Raw genomic sequence first — 19,196 nt, forward strand, 5'->3', positions numbered from 1 at the left:
TGGTGCCTGGGCCTTTCCAATGAAATGTCTCCAAACATTTGGCTTGGTGACGGACTGTGACAATTCAAGATGTTAAACCAAAGCGGTGAGGAGGCGGTGGCTTTGTCACTTATTGTGGCTTTTGGAGTTTAAAATTCTGGTGGGGTCACGCAGTCCTCGGAGAGGGAGAGATGCTGAACTTGGAGGGAGTGGGTGTGGAACCTGAGAGAGGAGGTGTGACTGTCAGAGGGGTGGAGCCTAACAGAGAGCCTCTGAGGGAGGGTGTGCTTGTCAGAGGGGTGGGGCCATGGTGAGAGCCCAGTCAGTGGGGGTGGAGCCTGGAAGAGAGAGAGTAAGAGCCCCTGTCGGAGGGGTGGAGCCTGAGAGAGCCCTTGTTGGAGGGGGTGGAGCCTAAGAGTGTGCCTGTTGGAGGGGTGGAGCCTTGGAGAGGCGCTTCTTCAGTCGCCAAAGTGCCACAATGTACCGTACTAATGTGGGGACTAAAGACTCCTAAACTTTTTTTCCCTATTTTGTGATGTTGCAGCCTTGTGCTAAAATCCATTAAAATTAATTGTCATACCTCAGAATGACGCCTTGAAAACGGGATTCTTACACATAAAAACTCACTTGGGGTTTACAAAAAGACACCTAAAGGACGTTGAGATACAAGACTGGGTCATTCCCGGAGGAAAGCAGGTGTTGTGTGGTCACCTGTGCAATCCCAGTCCAATGGTGAAGTGTAGTGGTGGCAGCATCGGGAAGCGGGAGACTCGGCAAGTTTGAAAAATTGCACAGACCACTTGGGACCTCAGCCTCGGCTTCAAGGTTTACCTCCTAAAGGACCAAGCTAAGGCCACACTGGATTGGCTCGGGGACATCTCAGAAGGGTCTTTGAGGAGCCCAGACTTGAACTTCTCCGGTGTGACCTGTCAGTAGCCGCCCACTGGTGGTCTCCGTCCAGGCCGGAGAGGCTCTGCAGAGAAGAATGGCAGAAAATCCTCAAAACGAGGTGTGCAAAGCTCGTCGTGTCAAACCCAAGACGACTCCAGGCTGGAATGGCTGCCAGAGGGGCTTCGGTGACATACCGAGTGGAAGGTGGGGGCCTGAATCCTTGTGTCAATGGGATGTTTCAGTTTTTTGTTTTGTTTATTTTTAATAAATTCAAAGTCCTTTCTAAACTCCATTTTCACTTTAAAGTCTTGCTGGATGAGAGGTGAAAAACAAATTGGAGCCAAATGTGTGAAAGTGAAGGAAGGGCTCGTCGGAATGCGGTCTGGAGGCGCTATATGGACACGAGTCGTGAAAAGGAGATGGGCCACTGCAGGACCCCTTTAAATTGTGTCACTCGATGAGCGACAGAAAGGGCGCAGACTTCAAGGTGGAACTTAGCACAGGTAAGAAGGGAGCACTGCGGGGGTCTGAGGTGGGCCCGGCCCGATCTGCCCAAACGCTCGTAGTCCGCCGCTTAGAGGTTTAAAATGCGGGCGGGCGGCTGCAGCGATCGTTTAACGATTTGGTAGGCTGAAGTGATCGATGACAGTATTTATTTCTGTTAATTTGTAATCATTTTCTAAATCTGCTAAATGAATCCGTTACTAGTGATGGTCGATGCTGTTCACTGTGTTCCGTGATTGAGCGGGTATGGCAGACGGGAGCTTTACCGGTTTATGGCGCCTTTTTCTGATGTCACATGACTAGCTCTGTATCATCCTAAAGTGCCACCCGCTGTCACACGGAAGTTGATAAACTGAACAACAGAACCGTCAATCACAGTGGAAGGAACGGCGGACCGAAGAGGAGACCGCACAGCAGCGGCTCGGGAAGGGGCGGGGTCACGACTGATGAGTGACATGAAACCCCGCCCCTCGAAGAACCGCGCGACTGGGAACTGCAGAGCCGCTGATGACGACGGGCTGTGAACACTCGCGCTGAGGTCTCCAGTGGCCGCGCAGCGAGGGGACTGAGGTGGCAAATTGCCATTTGCTGCGGGACACACAATGAAGCGATCTTTTAAAATGTCCCCGTGTCCTCCTTACCGGGCACTTCACAATGAGCTCAGAAGTTTTAAGTCTGTCATCGTCAGTTGTGGGCTCACATGCTGCTTCTTCATAGCTCATTCTGTGTCCTCCACTGTCTGTCACACCGGATACAAGTGACCGAACAAATGACAGGACGTCTCCGGCCTCCCAAAGCAACTCACGGACACGGGTGGGCGACTTAAACCGGAGCGCCAACCGCTGAGTTCTGAGGTGCACGAATTGGCCGTGGCGCGCCCGCTTGTGGCCAAGACCGCGCATTGAGCAGCAGGGCTCAGTTTCTGTACTTTCACTGCCTTTCGGAGGCCTCGCGCTCGGGGTCTCAGCGGTGGCCATACGAAACCAGAAATTGCAAAGTGGAATTTAGGTGGGCAAGCAACAAGCCGTTTCGAAGAGGTGAGTGGGTGGGGGGTTTGCGGCAAGAGTTGATGATGAGCTAACTAAGTTTGTCATTTTTCAGTCACTCGATTTAATGACAATCTAAATAAGATCCGGTGGAGTGGTCCCCATTTTACATTACGGGGGACCCTACTTACCCGGAGCTTCGCCCTGTTCCAACTTACCCGAGTATGGATATTTATGTGAAGCGTTTTGAGCATGGGAAAGACGCTATATAAATCAAATGTTTTATTATTATTATTATTATTATTATTTCTGACGAGTTAAATATATTGAATACATAATGAATGTATTGTGAAATGTGACAATATAGAAAAACAATGTTATGTGAGCATAAACAATTAGACGTGTCATGAAATATGTTTTTAATTACCCCCTCATGTCCTTAATTATGTCTTCGTTTAATTATTGGTAGAACGGACGTACCCCTACAAGTGCCACCAATGTGTCACCATTACAGCTGGCGCGTCAGATGCTGGCTCCTGGTGAGGTTCTTGAATTAAAGCAACCGCTTCCTGCAGTAATTCCGGGTATCTTTTTCTCGTGACACATTTCACAATACATTTATGTATTTATTTGTTTGTTTTCAGGTTTATTTCATTTTGCACGAAATATCCCTCAGTTGTGGGGCGCATCGGACGCGAAAGGAGCGACCCTGAGCGGCGCGCGTCATCAGACAAGCCGTGGCTGTGCCCGAGCTTCGCCGTTTAGTGCGCGGCTGTGACCACGAGAGGGCGCTCCAGGGCCACTTTGTGCTCCTCTAAACTCCGCGGCACGGCGAGTCACACAGGCGACACGCGTTGATAATTTGGGGTGGGGGGCGCGCGCCCCTGTGTCTCAGCCCACGTGTCGTTCTGTTTTGATTTATTTATTGGCACATTTCACAATACATTACTTTACTTTTGTAGTTATAATTGAATGTATTCCTTTGTAAAAACTCGTGGACTTCCAGACCTGTGTGAGGACATCGAGGTGGTCCGCTGGCGTTAATAAAGTCGACAGGCTGACGGCGTGTGACTTGGCTACCTAAACGGGGCTTCTTCATTATTGACTTTGACGTCGAGTGACCTCGTGTGGCTCGCAGATTGTCGTGTTTTGTCCGCTGTCCCCCTACGTGTCATCATCTCTTTGTGTATAAGGCATCTCCTGTGGGTGTGCCCTGTTCGGGTTTGGTTCCTGGGTGGCACCTGATGTGGTCAGATTACACTCTTGTGACCCATGCAGGGTGAATTGGAAAAATCAGGTTCGGAAACGATGGCTGGACTTAATGTTTATATAGCGCCTTTCATGGCATTCAGAAGGCAGATGCCATCACTTCCTAGTTACAGGTGGCGTTACGCTGATGACTGCTGTGCCAAATGGTGGCTCTGAGCCTAAGGATCTGCGCTGATATTCAGAAGGCTGAAGGTTCGAATCCCCATTTCTGCCAAAAGAGCTCCTACTCTGGTGGGCCCTTGAGCAAAGCCCTTAACCTGCCGTTGGTCCAGGGGTGCTCTGACCCCAAGGGGTATGCAGGAACTAATAAATACAGCGAAATAAAGAGCAAAAAAAAAAATCATGCCCTGAGTGGCAGCGGTGGGATTGTGCCTGACAAGCCATTGCACTAGTGTGCCCCCTGCTGGGCATTAAGGACTTGCAGGCCAGTAATATGGCAGGGGGTCTGGTAGTACAAGTGGACAGGGACATCACACTTCAGGGGGCAGCTGGTGGGTTTGTCGTCCCCTTGTGTGACATCTCTGAAGGTGATTGCGCAAGGCGCTATATACCATGATATCTGACAGCAGGCAGAGGGCACGTAAGTTCATTTCAGTTATTTAAAGATTTGTTATTACATTTTAAAGGCCTGCCAGGGGCTGACGATGGCACTTTGGCCTTTAGTTAGTTATGAGTTTCTTTATCGAGGTCTTCAATCTTTCACTTTCATTTCAAAGCAATAACAAATCTTTAAATAACTGAAATGAACTTACGTGCCCTCTGCCTGCTGTCAGATATCATGGTATATAGCGCTCTATATCATGATATCTGACAGCAGGCAGAGGGCAGAGGGCACGTAACCTTATTTCAGTTATTTAAAGATTAAAATGCTAGGAGGAGCCAAACAAAAAAGGTGATGGGAATCATAACATGGCGGTACCCACATACATAAAAAATGAAATGAGAACTCACTCTGACCAGGAAAGATTATAAGGCTAAAGAAACTGCCCGCAGAAATCAAGAAACCCACATTTAAAACTGAACATCCTGTAAGGTGGTGGCGCAGTATGGAGACCCGGGTTCAAATCCCAGGTCCTCCCTGAGTGGGCTCTGCGTGGGTTTGCTCCCCCCGTCCACAGACATGCAGGTTAGGTGGGTTGGCGATGCTAAGCTGGCATGTCGAGGTTTGTGTTTGTTTACCCTGCGACGGACTGGCGTCCTCTTCAGAGTTTGTTCCTGCCTTGCACCCTATGCCAGCTGGGATGGGCTCCAGCACCCCTGTAAACCTGCTCCACATTGAACGGGTTCGAAAATGACCTGACATCTCATAACGATGGCACCCCTAAGCTCCGGTTTACAAACAAAACGGTCCCAAGGGTCCACAGACGTCCTGGTGCCACATTGACTTTTATCAGAATGAGGTCTTCTTTCAGGTGATTTTGACCTCCTGTGGGCTCGTGAGACCCCCTTTTCGTCTTTGTGTTTCATTCCAGATGAGTTGTTATCTCGCAGGGATGAGTTCTCAAATAGCAAAGGTGAATCTCCAGAAGTACGTGTGGAGCGCAGCCACAAAGACGGCCATGAACGGAGATGCGAAGGGACAAAGTCCACGATGGTAATGCAGAGAAGACGAGCCTGACAGATCAAAACAAAATGGCCGCCCGTTCCGTGGGATCATCTTGATGTCGTTTGGTGGGGGAGGTTTGGACTCCTAGAATTCGTCTTTCATTTATTCACTCACTTTATTAGTTGTATCATTTTTTTGGTCGTTTTTACTGCCATCCATCCCTTCTCTGCCACTTATTCGGGTCTGAGTCACGGGGGGCAGCAGACTAAACAAAGACGCCCAGTTATCCTTAAACCCACCAACTCCTCCCGGAGGATTCCGAGGCGTTTTGGCTGCCATTTTGTGTTTTTAATAATCGCTGTTGCTATTTTGGGCACCCGTCGCCAGGACAGTGTTGTCGGGGGTGTGTCCTCAAAGGTCGTGAGCCGCAGGTGAGTGACATGATGGCTTCAAAGGTCACCTGACAGTCCAATGCCTCGTGTGAGTTGCGGATTCAAAGCCCTTTTGTGCGAATCACACTTTGGTTTCAGTCTCTGACGGCACTTCTGGCCTTTTCTGAGAATCGCGATTTGCAGTTTGATGTTGGCTTTGGCTTGTTGTGTCTTTTGATCCCCCAGTTGTCCGTGCCAACGAGCCCACCAGCACCCCTGAGGTCTCAATTTAGCTCTAATTTACAAACGAAACGTTCCCAAGGGTCTCCAGACGTCCTGGTGCCACAGTCACTTTTATCACAATGAGGTGGTCTTTCAGGTAATTTTGACTTCCCTGTGGGCTCATGAGACCCCCTTAATCCTCACTGTGTCTTTTGAGCCCTCCACCCTGTAAATCTGGAGGGTCTCCCAGACTTCCTGGCGGTTCATTTCAAAGGTGGCCGGAGAGCCGAGTTTGCTTTGCTGGGCTTATTGTGATTTCCGGATGTTTCGACTTTCTGCTTCTTCTTCTTGTTTCGAGACTCGCTTGAGTTGGATGAGCTTTGTGTTTCTGGCAACTCCGTTTTCCTTTATGCTCTACTAAGCTTCATTACGATTAGAATAAGAATAATCCATTTTATACAGATTATTGCTAGCTGGGGTTTAATTGGGATTTCCCCCTCTAGTGAACATTTGTTGGAAGTGCTTTGGGACTCCTAGTCCATGACACGAGCCCTCTGTTCCCACTTCGGCGGTCTGAATACGTTACGATACGACGCAGACATCTGCTTCTGTAAAAGTGGAGGCCTGCAGGAGTGGCCGGCTGTGCGGTCCTATCTGTGACGGTCGGGGTCTGTCGGTCTCAGCCTTCGAGGGGCGATGGGGTCGCGTCCAACGGGGTCTCATTCAAGGCTGGAGATGAATTACATTTCGTAGCCGTTGAGCCATTTTTGTATTTCTTTTTGAATCATCTCAATCGTAACAACCGAGCCACATAACTACGAAACGAGACCCTCAATTTCAAACACAAATTCATTTTCAATAACGTGCCACCCACGGTGCCCAGTCAGTTTTAGATTTGATTACATGAATCGAGAGCTAGCGAGACAAGAGTGACAATCCACTCGGCACACCAGGGTAGTTTGTGCTTCAATGCGCATTCGGTACGTCAAGTCAGCCTCTTAAACCCCACAAGAGACACGAGGACGGTTACGTGACTGTCACGCGCTTGCCAGTCATTCAGCACCGTGACCCGCTGGGCTCAGAGGCAGACGGGCTCCTCGAATTCTGCTGTTCCTCGTGTATTTCAACTCTCTGACGTTTTCGAATACGCAGGGCCCAGAAAAAGACTTCACCCCTTGGAGGTTTTCACATTTTATTGTTTTACAACATGGAATCCCAGACTGCGGTGGGCTGGTGCCCTGCCCGGGGGTTTGTGTCCTGCCTTGTGCCCCATGTTGGCCTGGATTGGCTCCAGCAGACCCCTGTGACCCTGAGTTAGGATATGGCGGGCTGGAGATGACTGACTGACTGACTGACTGACTGACTAAATGACTGACACACTGAGTCCCAGAGGATTTTATTTGTGATTTTTTTGACACAGATCAACAGACAAAGACTCTTTAATGTCAAAGTGAAAACCCATCACTGCAAAGCGTTGTAAATAAAAAGAAATGCTGGAATGCAAAAGCAAGGCGACGATACGCGATCTTCTTGGTAGACATTTAAAAGATCCGCGAGACAAAAGAGACACCACGGAGCGTCTCACGGGGACCGAAAACATGAAACTTGGTGCCAAGAGACGGTGCCAGGGTCGTGGAACATGAGACTTGGTGCCAAGAGACAGTGCCAGGGTGGTGGAACATGAGATTCTTGAAAGACGCGCCCTTCTTACAAATGACATCCTATAAGAGCACAGCCATCAAAACACAGTCAGTCGTGTAAAAGCACGTCGTGCTCACACACACAGATCCTGTGCTCTCAGCTCTCAGCACATATAAAGTGTAGAAGGACAATACGGAGAATAAACACCCAAAGGCGTTGGAGAGACAAAGAGGCAGATAAGAGATTATGAAAGCAGTGGAATTCGAAAGCCAACACACGATGGCGCGATACACAAACAGAGAAACGTACAGAAGATGAACGCAGGAAAATTCAAAAGTATTGCAGCATCCCAGACCGGTTGAGGCCTTTTTGGAATTAAGTGGCAGTTTGGTCCGATTGAGGGGGGGCGGAGTTCAGCACAGAAGACTGACAGCGGGGTATTGATTGATCGAGACGCGGGGGATGAGGGGTTGGCGAAGGTGCTAGAAGGTTGTGTTTGGGGTTACGAAGTCAGCGATTGTTCAAGTAAAACCCTTGTGACACTTTATTATCACGTCAGTCGCTACAGTATCAAAGAAAGATAAAAGATATTAAAGATCGCATCAGCACAAAACAAAAGGAGATGAATCATCAGGACGAGGTGTGATTAAAAAAGAGCAGGACAGAGCGAGGTCAGAAATAAAAGGCAAAGAGCAGACAACAAAGTCATTTCACATTCGCATCCTTCAGTGGATTTCCACGATGACAGACCCTACGCTCTGAGAGTCTGTGGCCCCAGTGGCGACAGTCAAAGCAACGACGAGCTGAATTTCAAAGAACACACAATTCAGTCAGGTGTGTGTTGATGATCACGGAGAAGCGATGCGACTAGAAAGGTAACGTGTATATCCTGCAAATCTCATTAGACACCAAAGCAGATCGGGATACGCCTCTCGTATTAAAATGTTTACTGTTTCCCGTTAGCTGTTGCTATGACAATCAATAAATCACAGGGACAAACATTAGAAAAAGTCGGAATATTTATTAGAGAAACAGAAACAATACTCACTCACGGGCAGTTACACGTTACGTTGTCACAATGCGTCTCCAAATAATGTTGTTTTTAATGAAGCTTTAAAGTAAAAGTGCAAATAACGAAATTGAAACAATTCCAAAGAAAAACAAAATTAAAATTGTGTATCCGATTAACCAAACACAGGGGTTGGCGAGCGAAGCAAGCAGGGGGTGAAGCCCCCTAGTCAGCAGTTAAAAAGAAATCACAAAGGGAATATTTGATTGGATGCTCCTCATGTGTCTGACGCCTCTGTGACATTGACGTTGATCGCATTCCTTTTGTTTTTCTCAATTGGAGTGCAGCCAAGTTAAGCGACTCCCTCGGGGTCACACAGTGGTGTCAGTAGTGGGATTTGAACCCCCAGCCTCAGAGTTTGGAGTCTTCACCACTGAGTGTGCATGTCACACACTTGTCACTAGTGCAGCCGTTTGTTTTTCAGGAGTCCCATAAACGAGTGAATGGACGTCACCCGGCAGGCGTGTCAATCAATTGTTTCCAACCAATATGGTGGCCTGACCCCCACAGTGATGACACAAGAAGACTCCAAACAACAAGGGATGGAGACAAGAAACTCTCCAAATCCAGTTAAATCAGCCGTGAAGAAACAGAAAGAGATCTGCTAGAGCGGGCCGTCCACAAAGACAGCAGGAGACCTCTGAGGACTCTGATGGAGTCACAAGCTACGGTCTGATGAGATCGGAGGGACAGCCAGACAACAACTGTGCTTGAGTGCGTCATATGGGAGAGCGGCAAACACTCGGGACATGACAGCAGAAGGCGTTGTCACACACGCGTGCCTGGGGGCCACCAAAGGGTCCAATAGACAGTGAAAGTACGAAGCTCAGAGGGCTGCAGACGAGTGCTGATGCCTTTTCTTCTCTCCTGCAGACCTTCTGAAGACTCGTTTGGATTCCTCAATAAAATCAGAAAAAAACAAATTACATGGCTGGTTTCTGTCCTCCGCTGATGACGTCACTTCTGTCCACCCTCGAGGACGTCACTTCTGTTCATTTCCGAGGACGTCACTTCCACTTCCCGTTTCCGGCCCGGACGTCATTTCCGCCAGCCATTTTGTCCATTTTATTTCCCAGATGTGCGCTACATGCAGTACACCGGCCTCTCTTTATTCTGATTGCCGACTGTCATTTTGTTTTTGCAACTGATCTCAATTTCAACCTTTTCTCAACTTCTTCACGGCAGGAGATCATAAGGAGAAGCTTCTCCAAAACTTCCTGATTATTTTGTCTGATTATTTCGTGACAGCGTGTGGGAGAACGTGAAGTCAACTGGAAGAAGGTTCTGTGGTCTGATGAGACCAAAGTGGAGTCTTTTTTGGCCATTGGATGAGCGCCATTCCTGCCATGAAGCATGATGGTGGCAGCAGCAGGCTATGGGGATGCTTCTCTGCAGCAGGCCCTGGATGGCTTGTGGGGGGTCAAATGAATTCAGCAAAATAAGGGAAATCCTGAAGAAAAACCTAATGGGAGTCTGCAAGAACCCTGCGCCTCAGGAGAAGACGACGAACCAAAGCAGGAAGCCAAAGCGACACATGAATGACTTCAGAACATCGATGTGAACGTCCTGGAGTGGAGATGTCAATCCAATGGAGGATTTGTGGCTGGGCTCGACTTGGCGGTTCACACACGAGCACCACGACAGCCTGAGAGAGCTAAGAAGAATGGGGAGAAAGGGCAGAGCTGACGGAGTCGGCCTCAGAGCTGTCATGGCTCCCAACGGCGCACCCCTGACTACTGACGTGACTCGTGCCATCAATGACTTGGCGGTTTACATTTCTAGTTCGTCTGGAGCACCCTGTACAGATCTGTTTTCACTCTGACATTCGAGAACCTCGTTCTGTTAAGAAAGCCGAATGACACTGACTGGGGTTCAATGTTATAAACCACTAAAATGAGAAAACCTTTTACAGGCCCTGGATGGTAGTTGGTATATTTTCTAAGTACGGCAGCTGCCATTTTGTGGCGTTCCCTGTACATTTTGTGAGTGAGTGCGCCCAGACGCCTGCTGCACAAGGCACTCCGGATCCTTCCATTACACACCTCGCGGCCCTAATGGCAGCGTATGTTTGATTCGTGCTATAAAATATGATCTGCGCAGAGCAAAGAAACATTGCAAACTTATTACAGTACAGTACTACTGATGTGCAAAATACAGACGTCCAAAGACGTTTAGGTAAAGTGTCACAGCTTATGGAGGCTCCCCTGCCGTCAGCAGCACTAAACCTGCTAAAGTTACCACTTGCGGCAGGCCCTTCACTCCAGGTTGTCTTTTCAGTGGTAGCCGGAATCTGCTTGGACTTCGGTTCTTCACAGCCCTTCATTAAAGTGCCCAGTTGGCCCAACTTCCTTCACACAGCGAGCAGGAAAGAGGAAAGTGTAACAGTAAGCAATGGCCTCCTTCTCCAAACTACAGGATGACATCCATTTCTATCGGTAGAGGGTCCGGGTTCTCGTAGACCATGCTGTCATCCTGTCAACAGAGAAGACCGAGTCAACACCCCAGCGCTAAAGTCACCGTAAATCAAGGAGCACCGCGTGACATTTTAAATGAGCCACCCCACTGCGTCAGACTGGCATTATCTGCTAAATCAGGAACAAAGACAACTTCACCGAGGAGGACACGTAGAGGATTTCGACCGAGTGCTGTGTCTGCGACTTTAAGATATCCATGAATGTGCAGGACACGAGTCATTATTGGCTCAATGTTGAAATAGTCGCCTGGGACTGTGGCAGCCATAATGCTGATGTCCCCTAATTGTTTTATTGTCACCAAGTAGTGTGGTGGACAAGCAGGACTCTGGAGGCCTTCAAGACGTGACTTTAATTTGGAGAAATATTGGACTAGAGGGCTTGCTGGCTTGAATGGCCTGTTCTCGTGTTGGAAGTTTCTAAAGTGACCAATTTTTTGGAACGTCTACTTGTGTGTAAAGGTCCCTCATAGTCAACATTGTCACTCACACAAACTCCAGGGTGCTGGGCAAAGGGAACATGAAAGAGGGGATAACGCAGCCCCCAACCGCAAACCCGTTTCCCTATTTAGAATGGAGGAGAACGCAAAGGGAGACATCTGACGTCACTTCTGTCCACGCATCCACACCAAGTGCTGCCCTCTCCGGCCTGGGGCACATACATATAACCGGACGCCACACTGAGAGCTGGCGCTCTTTGGAGAACCCGCTTCCAGGAAAGATGGGGCTCCTGATATGCAGAAGCAGTGACTGCAAACTGGCGCCTCGTGACGATTCTTCTTTATTACTGTCACACATGGAGTACGTGATTAGGGGAGCAGCCAACAGGCCTGACGAAACACGAGACGCGGGTTTAAGGCGGAGTATTAATGCCTCTTTCTCTTCATCAGCAGAAAACTAGAAGAGCAAAAACCGACTACGCCATCCTGTGGAGAAATAAGCGAGAGAAAGAACACGCTAAGGGTCGGGGAGCCAAAGCCAAGGAGCTTAGCAGAGGTCTGCTGTTTTGGTTTTGGTTTAATCCTCCGTGTCGGGCCTTCGCTGATCTCCTGGGCTTTGGAGATTATTTGGGGACGGTTACCCTTAACGTGTTCTCTCTCGCTTATTTCTCCACACTGTCCTCACGTCAGCCTGGACATTAAGTGCATCTTCCCCAGGAACTCCAACTCTTTCTCTGCCTGATTTATTTTACACGTCAAGGCCTTTTGTCCTTAAAGTTAAATGATATACCAATTTACCAATGAAGTAAACTGCCCCCATCTCTTTGTTCTGCACAGCCCATATTTCGTTATTTTTTTCCTTATCCTAATTGGCCGCTTTTTTGGAACTCCACATGAAGTCTTCTGTGCTGTCACCTTTACTGCCAGCAGATTTTGCTTTTCTTTTATTGTCAGTCATTTTGGGGGTATCACCTGATAGCCACTTGGCTTGTATTACTGTCTTCCCAGTACATTTTTAAAAATACCCAATTAGGGACACGTCTGAAGATTTAAAAAAAAAAAATCTGCCTACCCCATCGTCATGACTTGTGACAAATAAAAGTTGGACTTTCATACAAATTGAGACGCATCTTCCTACCTGACACATAATTGCTCTTTTGCCCAGCTGTCCCTTGAAAATAAACTTATTCTTGGCTCAAGATGGGCAAAACATTTCAGCAACCAATCACAACTGGCCTCCCGTGCTTCATGCTTTTCACCATCACAAGTGACAAAAGGAGGAAAGGGGACAATTGGCATTTGGAGTGGATTAACAAGCAAGTAGCTGGCAACGAGTGATTATTGGCGCTAGGACGATTGTTTCAGCTTTATGGCACCGTATCACGGGCATCAGCAAGAGTGACAGGGAAGGTCTACAGGACGGTAGTGAGACCAGCTATGTTATATGGGCACAGGAGACAGAGCTGGAGGTGGCAGAGTTAAAGATGCATTGGGTGTGACGAGGATGGACAGGATTAGAAATGAGGACATCAGAGGGGCAGCTCGGAGTCGGAGAGAAGAGATGGCATTGGTTTGGACATGTGAAGAGGAGAGATGAGGGGTATAATGAGAGAAGGGTGCTAAGGATAGAGCTGTCAGGGAAGAGGAGGAGAGGAAGGCCTAAGAGGAGGTTTATGGGATGTGGTAATGGGGGTGACAGGCGAGGACAGAAAGATATGGAAGAAGATGATCCGCTGTGGCAACCCCTAACCGATCTGCTGAAAGAAGAAGAAGAATCACAGAACTCCTTAATAAACTCAACAATATAAAACAAAAGGACCTACCAAGTCTTTGTCCTTGTACGCCTTTTCTGATGATCTGTATGACACCACATGGATGAGGGTGTACACTCTGGGAAAGACACAAAGGAACAAATGTCGTCACGGACGGAAATGTGAAATGCAATACCAGCCAACCATTTACAGGATTGCGCTCATCTTTTGTATGAAGTAAACCGTTCAACTTTCGATCACAAAAGAAAACGCTCTCATTTCTTCCATTGTGACCTCTTATTTTCCAATGAAGCGGTAGCAGAGATTCTGTTTTATTTCATTAAAACTAATTACGTGACACAATTTCAATGGAGAGTACCTGTGGTAGAGCATGGCCAGGAACTGAATGAGCAGCAGGAAGGCAAACGACAGCAGAAACATGAAGCCGATTGGCTCAACGTTGAGATATTCACCGTAGGCGACTGTGCCGTTTGGGAAAATCTTGGGAATCTTAATGCTGATGTCTTCCCCAATGGCTTGCAAGAAAAACGTAGCGACCACCCAAAGTACATTGACAATGAAATAGAGGAAGGTGGCCTGGTTAAAAACAGAAAGATGAAAACAAGAAAGGGAGAACCGATGAAGTGTCATTTCATGAATTAATTAATTCATTGCAAATTTTATTTGAAGTGCAAATATTATTAGGAAACATGGGGAGGCAAAGATTTGGGGAGGCTGTAAGAACTTGCTTGTGGTGGTCTTTCATTCACGCAGCGTTTGTCATATTTGCTGTACTTTTCATATCTGTACCTTTTATACAGTAGCTATAATATGGAGGACACGGTTGTCTATCTACACATAACAGCTTGACATGATATCTTTCATGGCTCTCTAGCTAGTATTGGCGTGATTACTCTTCAAGACCACCCTGAAAGGGCAATGACCAAAGCTGTCAGCCCACCTTGAATCCTAGTCATTAACTGAGGGACACATAAATGTGACAAATACGGCGCCTTTCCTATCTATCATTTAGTACCATTCATGTCTGCCATGTGACCTGTAGGGGGTGTTGCAGCACCCCAAACCTCAGACACAACCACAGTGACACAAGTCAAAGGTTCAATAAATGATTACGATAAATGACCCTTCTATGTAATAGCAATCCCAACACGATCACAATAATCTTTTCTTTCTTCTCCTCCACTCCTCCATCTTACCTTGCTGAGGTAGAGCATCTCCTTTTATAGAAGACCTTGGAGTACGTACAGTGCCAGGGCATTACCCGTAGGAAGCACATTCAGGTCAGGCAGAAACCCCACAAAGTAGGGATCCCGGCAGCACCCACATAACCCAATAGGGCTGCTCTACAGCATTACACTTCCCAGCATGCCCTGTGGGTATTCATATGGGTACAGAAACCCAGGCATGCTGCCATCTAGTGTATTGGAGGCAGACTGTTGTTTCCCCCTGTCCTTCCATTGTATCAGTCTTCCAACTGGGTAAAGGTTCTTGCTCCATCCCGGTGTGGATGCCAATAGACTCTTTGTATTGTTGGCATCTTCTGCCAACTTCCTGACAAAGACAGGTATTGTTCACCAATGGCTAGGCAATGGTCCAGTACCAAGTCCATCACATTTCCTATTCATTTATCATACATGTCTGTCTGTCTGATTCGACTCATTTCATATCTCAGTCCATTATATTGTACTCTTTACAGCTGTCGCCCTATCAGTTGTCCTGATTTGAGACGCCTCATGCTCAGTGGTATTCTTATGCCCTTACACTGTGCCACTCTGATCCCGTACTCTCCATGTCCCACATGGCCTCCCTCAGTTAGAATCCATGCAAATCTTAGGCGTGTGCTCCTCTCCTAATGAGGTTCACTGAACTGGTTATGTGCCACTGTACCTTATTCCTCAAGGAAATGAGCTCCTTCTTAACCTGTTCTTTGTTGACCTTGTCATCATTCAAGGGAAACAAGTATCTTTTAATTAGCTTTTTCCAAAATTCATTTTCATCCTGTAAAAAAAAAAATATGAAAGAGTATTTGATCATCAATGTAAGAATCACATGGCTGCTGATAGCTTTATGGCGTCCCCACACAGAACTCACACTATATAATCTTGTGTCACGTTCTACAAGACCAGCTAACGAGAAATCCTGGCATTCAGGATACAAAGACAAGGATTTGGAATCGAGGGACTCGTGAGCTTCTGATTGGTGAGGACTGATTTGTTCACAAAGATGGCATAAGCTGAATTTTCAAGTCGTGTGTAATTATGGGATGGGCTGCAGGCTCTGTGATCAACGTACAGTAACAGCATATTGGCCTTCAGTGAGTAAAAGTGATTAGTAACTTTTTTGTCAGCAGTCATTCATTCACAGGCATTCATCGTCAGATTCTTTCATATGAAGCCTGAAAACCATAAGGACTGATTTAGATGGAATGCCCAGTGGAGGCTGGCCAGGCCGTCTCGTGGCATTAGAACCCCTGCAGATTTTGGTTTTTTTCTGTCCTCCTGGCCTTCGGACCTTCATTTATTTTTTGTTATTTAGTATTGCCTAATCCAGCGTTTCTCAACCTTTAAGTATTTGTGCGAATTGAGTTTTCATGACAGTTTTAATCGCGCCCCCCCCCAATATTTTTTTGAAATGTAGATGCATATTTTATTCTACCTACTTAACTTTTATCGACATTTATCTAACTTTATATTTATTGTTCTAGTATCAGAATGTAGTTTAACTTCATTTGTTTTGGTTTTAACAAATGTTTTTTTCATATTTTTTTATTCTTGTTTTCTTTTTTTCACATCTTCGCCCCCCTTTTTGTTACTTCTGCCCCTAGGGGCCCACCCCACAGGTTGAAAACCACTGGCCTAATCTTATTTTTATTTTTTCTAAGCTTTTCTTTCTTCATCTTGTAAAGTACTTTGAGCTCCATCATTTGTATGAAAACGTGTGGCAGAAATAAATGTTGGTGTTGTTAGTTGATGAGGCAATTCTTTTAGGCCTTGATGCCAATACCGAGATTCATAACAGTTTTAAGTCCTCGAATGATTTTTAATAATCATTACAGTGGTATTTGCAGCAAGCCTTGGGTCCCAGCAGCCATCTGTGACCCCAGCAGGGCACCAGGCCAAGCCTCTCCGACTCCCACTGCCGTCCCTGGACTTACGGGGAGCGAGCGCCACGTCACTCCAGCTCCCCGAGTCACTCGGCCGAAGAGCAGACACTGGTTTAGGATGCTGGTTTTAGTATATACAGGGTGAGTCAAAAATATGCTAACATTGGAAAGACGTAAACAGTTTAGTCACAAAACATACTTCACATGTGCAAGATGATTTTTCGCCATCACGTTCAACACACAAAAACCAACGAGCAACAGCACCATTTAAAGCCCGGACACACATTTCTCGGGGAATAGATGATCGCACAGTCCGTATTCTGTCCTCCAGGTCATTGATATCATGAACTTCCTGCTATCCACGCACTCCTTCATCAAACCCCATAACCAGAAATCACAGGGTGTCAAATCAGGAGTGTGGAGGCCATCGCAGTGGTCCATCGACCTGGAAAGGTGTGGTCGAGATAAAAGGAATCCATTCGTGTTAACATCATTTCGACTCGCCCTATAAGTCACTAAACAGCTTAGGACCAGAATACATCACAGAGATGGCAAAACTGCTTATAAGCCCAATAGACCCCGAGACCCTTAGGGGCCGGGCAGCTGGTGGTGAGTGAGTGAGAACGAAAGCGAGTGAAGCCATTAGGAAGCACAAAAACAGAGCAATCTGCTAAAACACGTCAGAGAGGCCCCAACAGCAGAGGCGTTCAAATCGAAATCAAAAACCGTTTCATTTTCCTGTGCATGTGATTGATTATGTTACTAAATTGTAACGCTGATGTGTCACTATTTGATTTTCTTCATTTTATTTATTATTTTAACTTTCTGTCATTTTGCTGTTTTTCTGATTATCATTTGGTTGTATTTTATTCTTCTTATGTAAAGCACTTTGAATTGCCTGATGATATGAAATCTAGATTTACTGTATTTATAAAATACAATGTTTGTTCGTCTGTCTATCTGTCTGTCTGTCCGCTTTTCACGAGAGAACTATTCACGGATTTAGTTTGGTTTTTTTCTAGAATTCCCTTGAACATTCCGGATGATTTTGCGACTTCTCTCATTGCTCTAAGTATCAGAGTTGGGTTGTGGTACCAATTTATTTGCGTGACTCCAAGAGACAGGGGTGGTGGGACCTCAGGAGTAGGGAGCCTCATTCACGCGCCAGCCTCCGTTCGAGTCGCTCTACCTCTCACCACGCTTAGCTAGCGATACCTGTTTGTTCAGCAGACATTGTCATCTGCAGACTGTTAAAGAGTAACGTTTGACGTTTTTTGAATGAGATCGGAGCTCCGTGTGTTTTAGAGGGCAGCTGCTGATTGCCAGAAATATCACGGCCATGTGCTTTTCTCCCCATGCAGGGGATGCTCTCACGTCAGAGCTGTGCCAACGTTTGACTTTGAGGCGTACTGACCTTCCACTGGGCCAGAATTACATTTTTAATTTTAATTGATTTTTAAAGTTTGTCCCGTTTCACGACTACGTGGGCGGAGCCACGCGAGACAGCTAGTGTGTTGCTCTGCTTTGCTGCAGCGTCGACCTCAGGCTCCTCAAGGGGCTCTCCTCCCAGCTCTCTGTCTTCTCTCATTCGATCTCCACCTTCCTGCCCATTTCTCTCTATTTTTTAATCACCATTCCTTCCTTCTTTCCTTTCTTTCATTTTTTTCTTTTGCCTTTTCCTTCTGCCATGCAGCATCTCAGTTGTTATCCACGGAAAGTTAATGAAGAAATCAAGACAGACCTCACCCTCTCGTGCAGGCAGCCGTGCTCCGTCTCAATCACCCACCCACCCACGGAGATCGAGCCGTCCATTTAATCACTTATTTATTATGGACCTCTACTGCTTAGCCGCAGATCCACCATTCCACACCCTCGTTGTAAATGCTGTCCGCAGTCCATGACACAGCATAATGTTTTGAACGAGATAAACACATAATAATGAGCTTCTTTATCTAAGGACGCCACTTTCACTGGAATTTCAGTTTCTGTATTTCATTCTCGTGTCATCAGCATGGATCCACCTCTGCTATCTGTCATCTTTCTTATCTTGCACGCTAATCCCTGTAGGATTTTACTCCTTGTTCTCCACATCAGCAGTGAAGGAGAAGGCTATGCAGAGTGGGGACAAGCTTGAGCAGAAGCTGAAAAGTGTTAATATTCATATCATTGAGGACTATTATGGAAATTACAGAATCAGCCAGGAAAAAAGGAAACAAAAAGCAATTAATATAAAAAAAAAAACAAGCAAAAAACGAGCGTAGTCAGCAAGATGGCACTTACATGAGGGAGCTTGTCAACCTGAGGTGCCATCAGTGTCTTCTTGATTGCATTCTTCACCTTTCTGTCCAGTTTTCCTTCTATGCCATTCATCTGCAGGACTCTTTTGGCAGTTGCCAGCAGGGAATTCCGTAGCTCTTCCAGGGTGATTTCATCTGGGATGTCTTCTGGGCCAAACTTTTCCGGAATCTCATTAAACAGGGTCTCGTTAAGCATCCCCACCATATCGATGCACAGGTCCTCATACTTGTTATCCTTCAGTACTTGTTTGATTTGTTCCTCCAGGTTCCGTTTCATGTTTGCGGTGGTGAGCTTTTTCAGGAATTCCATTTTTACAGGACCAACCCAAGCTTTAGGGAAACAGCAGATAGAAAGAGTAAGGACCTAATTTGGTAAATCCTGTTCTAGAGAGGTTTGTATACGTGCATCTCTAAGAAATATACGATCATAACGTATGAAATAATTACTTTGAATTAATCAACACAATTTATTCTGTTCATCAATGGTCTGGAGCTGCTTTGTCTTTAGGGAGTCTAAGAGGGGGCTTTAATCCATTACAGGCAAATTATTAGTGACAGTAACAATAAGTATTGTTGTTTAACATATCTACTCTTACACAATCTTTGCAGCTTGGAGCTCTTTACAGAAATTAAAGA

General features: G+C 46.6%; 1 protein-coding gene across 1 annotated transcript in view; it reads right to left on the reverse strand.

Annotated features, from left to right (window-relative positions):
• Nucleotides 1-10,887: 10,887 nt before the first annotated feature.
• Nucleotides 10,888-19,196, reverse strand: part of chs1 (chitin synthase 1) — a 44,123-nt gene continuing 35,814 nt past the window's right edge. The window contains exons 17-22 of the mRNA XM_039738987.1: nucleotides 18,544-18,890; nucleotides 15,048-15,158; nucleotides 13,519-13,736; nucleotides 13,212-13,278; nucleotides 11,630-11,845; nucleotides 10,888-10,950 (exon numbers count right to left, since the gene is read on the reverse strand). Coding sequence (XP_039594921.1) covers nucleotides 10,888-10,950; nucleotides 11,630-11,845; nucleotides 13,212-13,278; nucleotides 13,519-13,736; nucleotides 15,048-15,158; nucleotides 18,544-18,890 — 1,022 coding nt within the window. The remainder of the gene's footprint in view (nucleotides 10,951-11,629; nucleotides 11,846-13,211; nucleotides 13,279-13,518; nucleotides 13,737-15,047; nucleotides 15,159-18,543; nucleotides 18,891-19,196) is intronic.

The sequence above is a fragment of the Polypterus senegalus genome, chromosome 16 (genome assembly GCF_016835505.1).
Source record: "Polypterus senegalus isolate Bchr_013 chromosome 16, ASM1683550v1, whole genome shotgun sequence".
In the NCBI taxonomy this organism is placed as follows: domain Eukaryota; kingdom Metazoa; phylum Chordata; class Cladistia; order Polypteriformes; family Polypteridae; genus Polypterus; species Polypterus senegalus.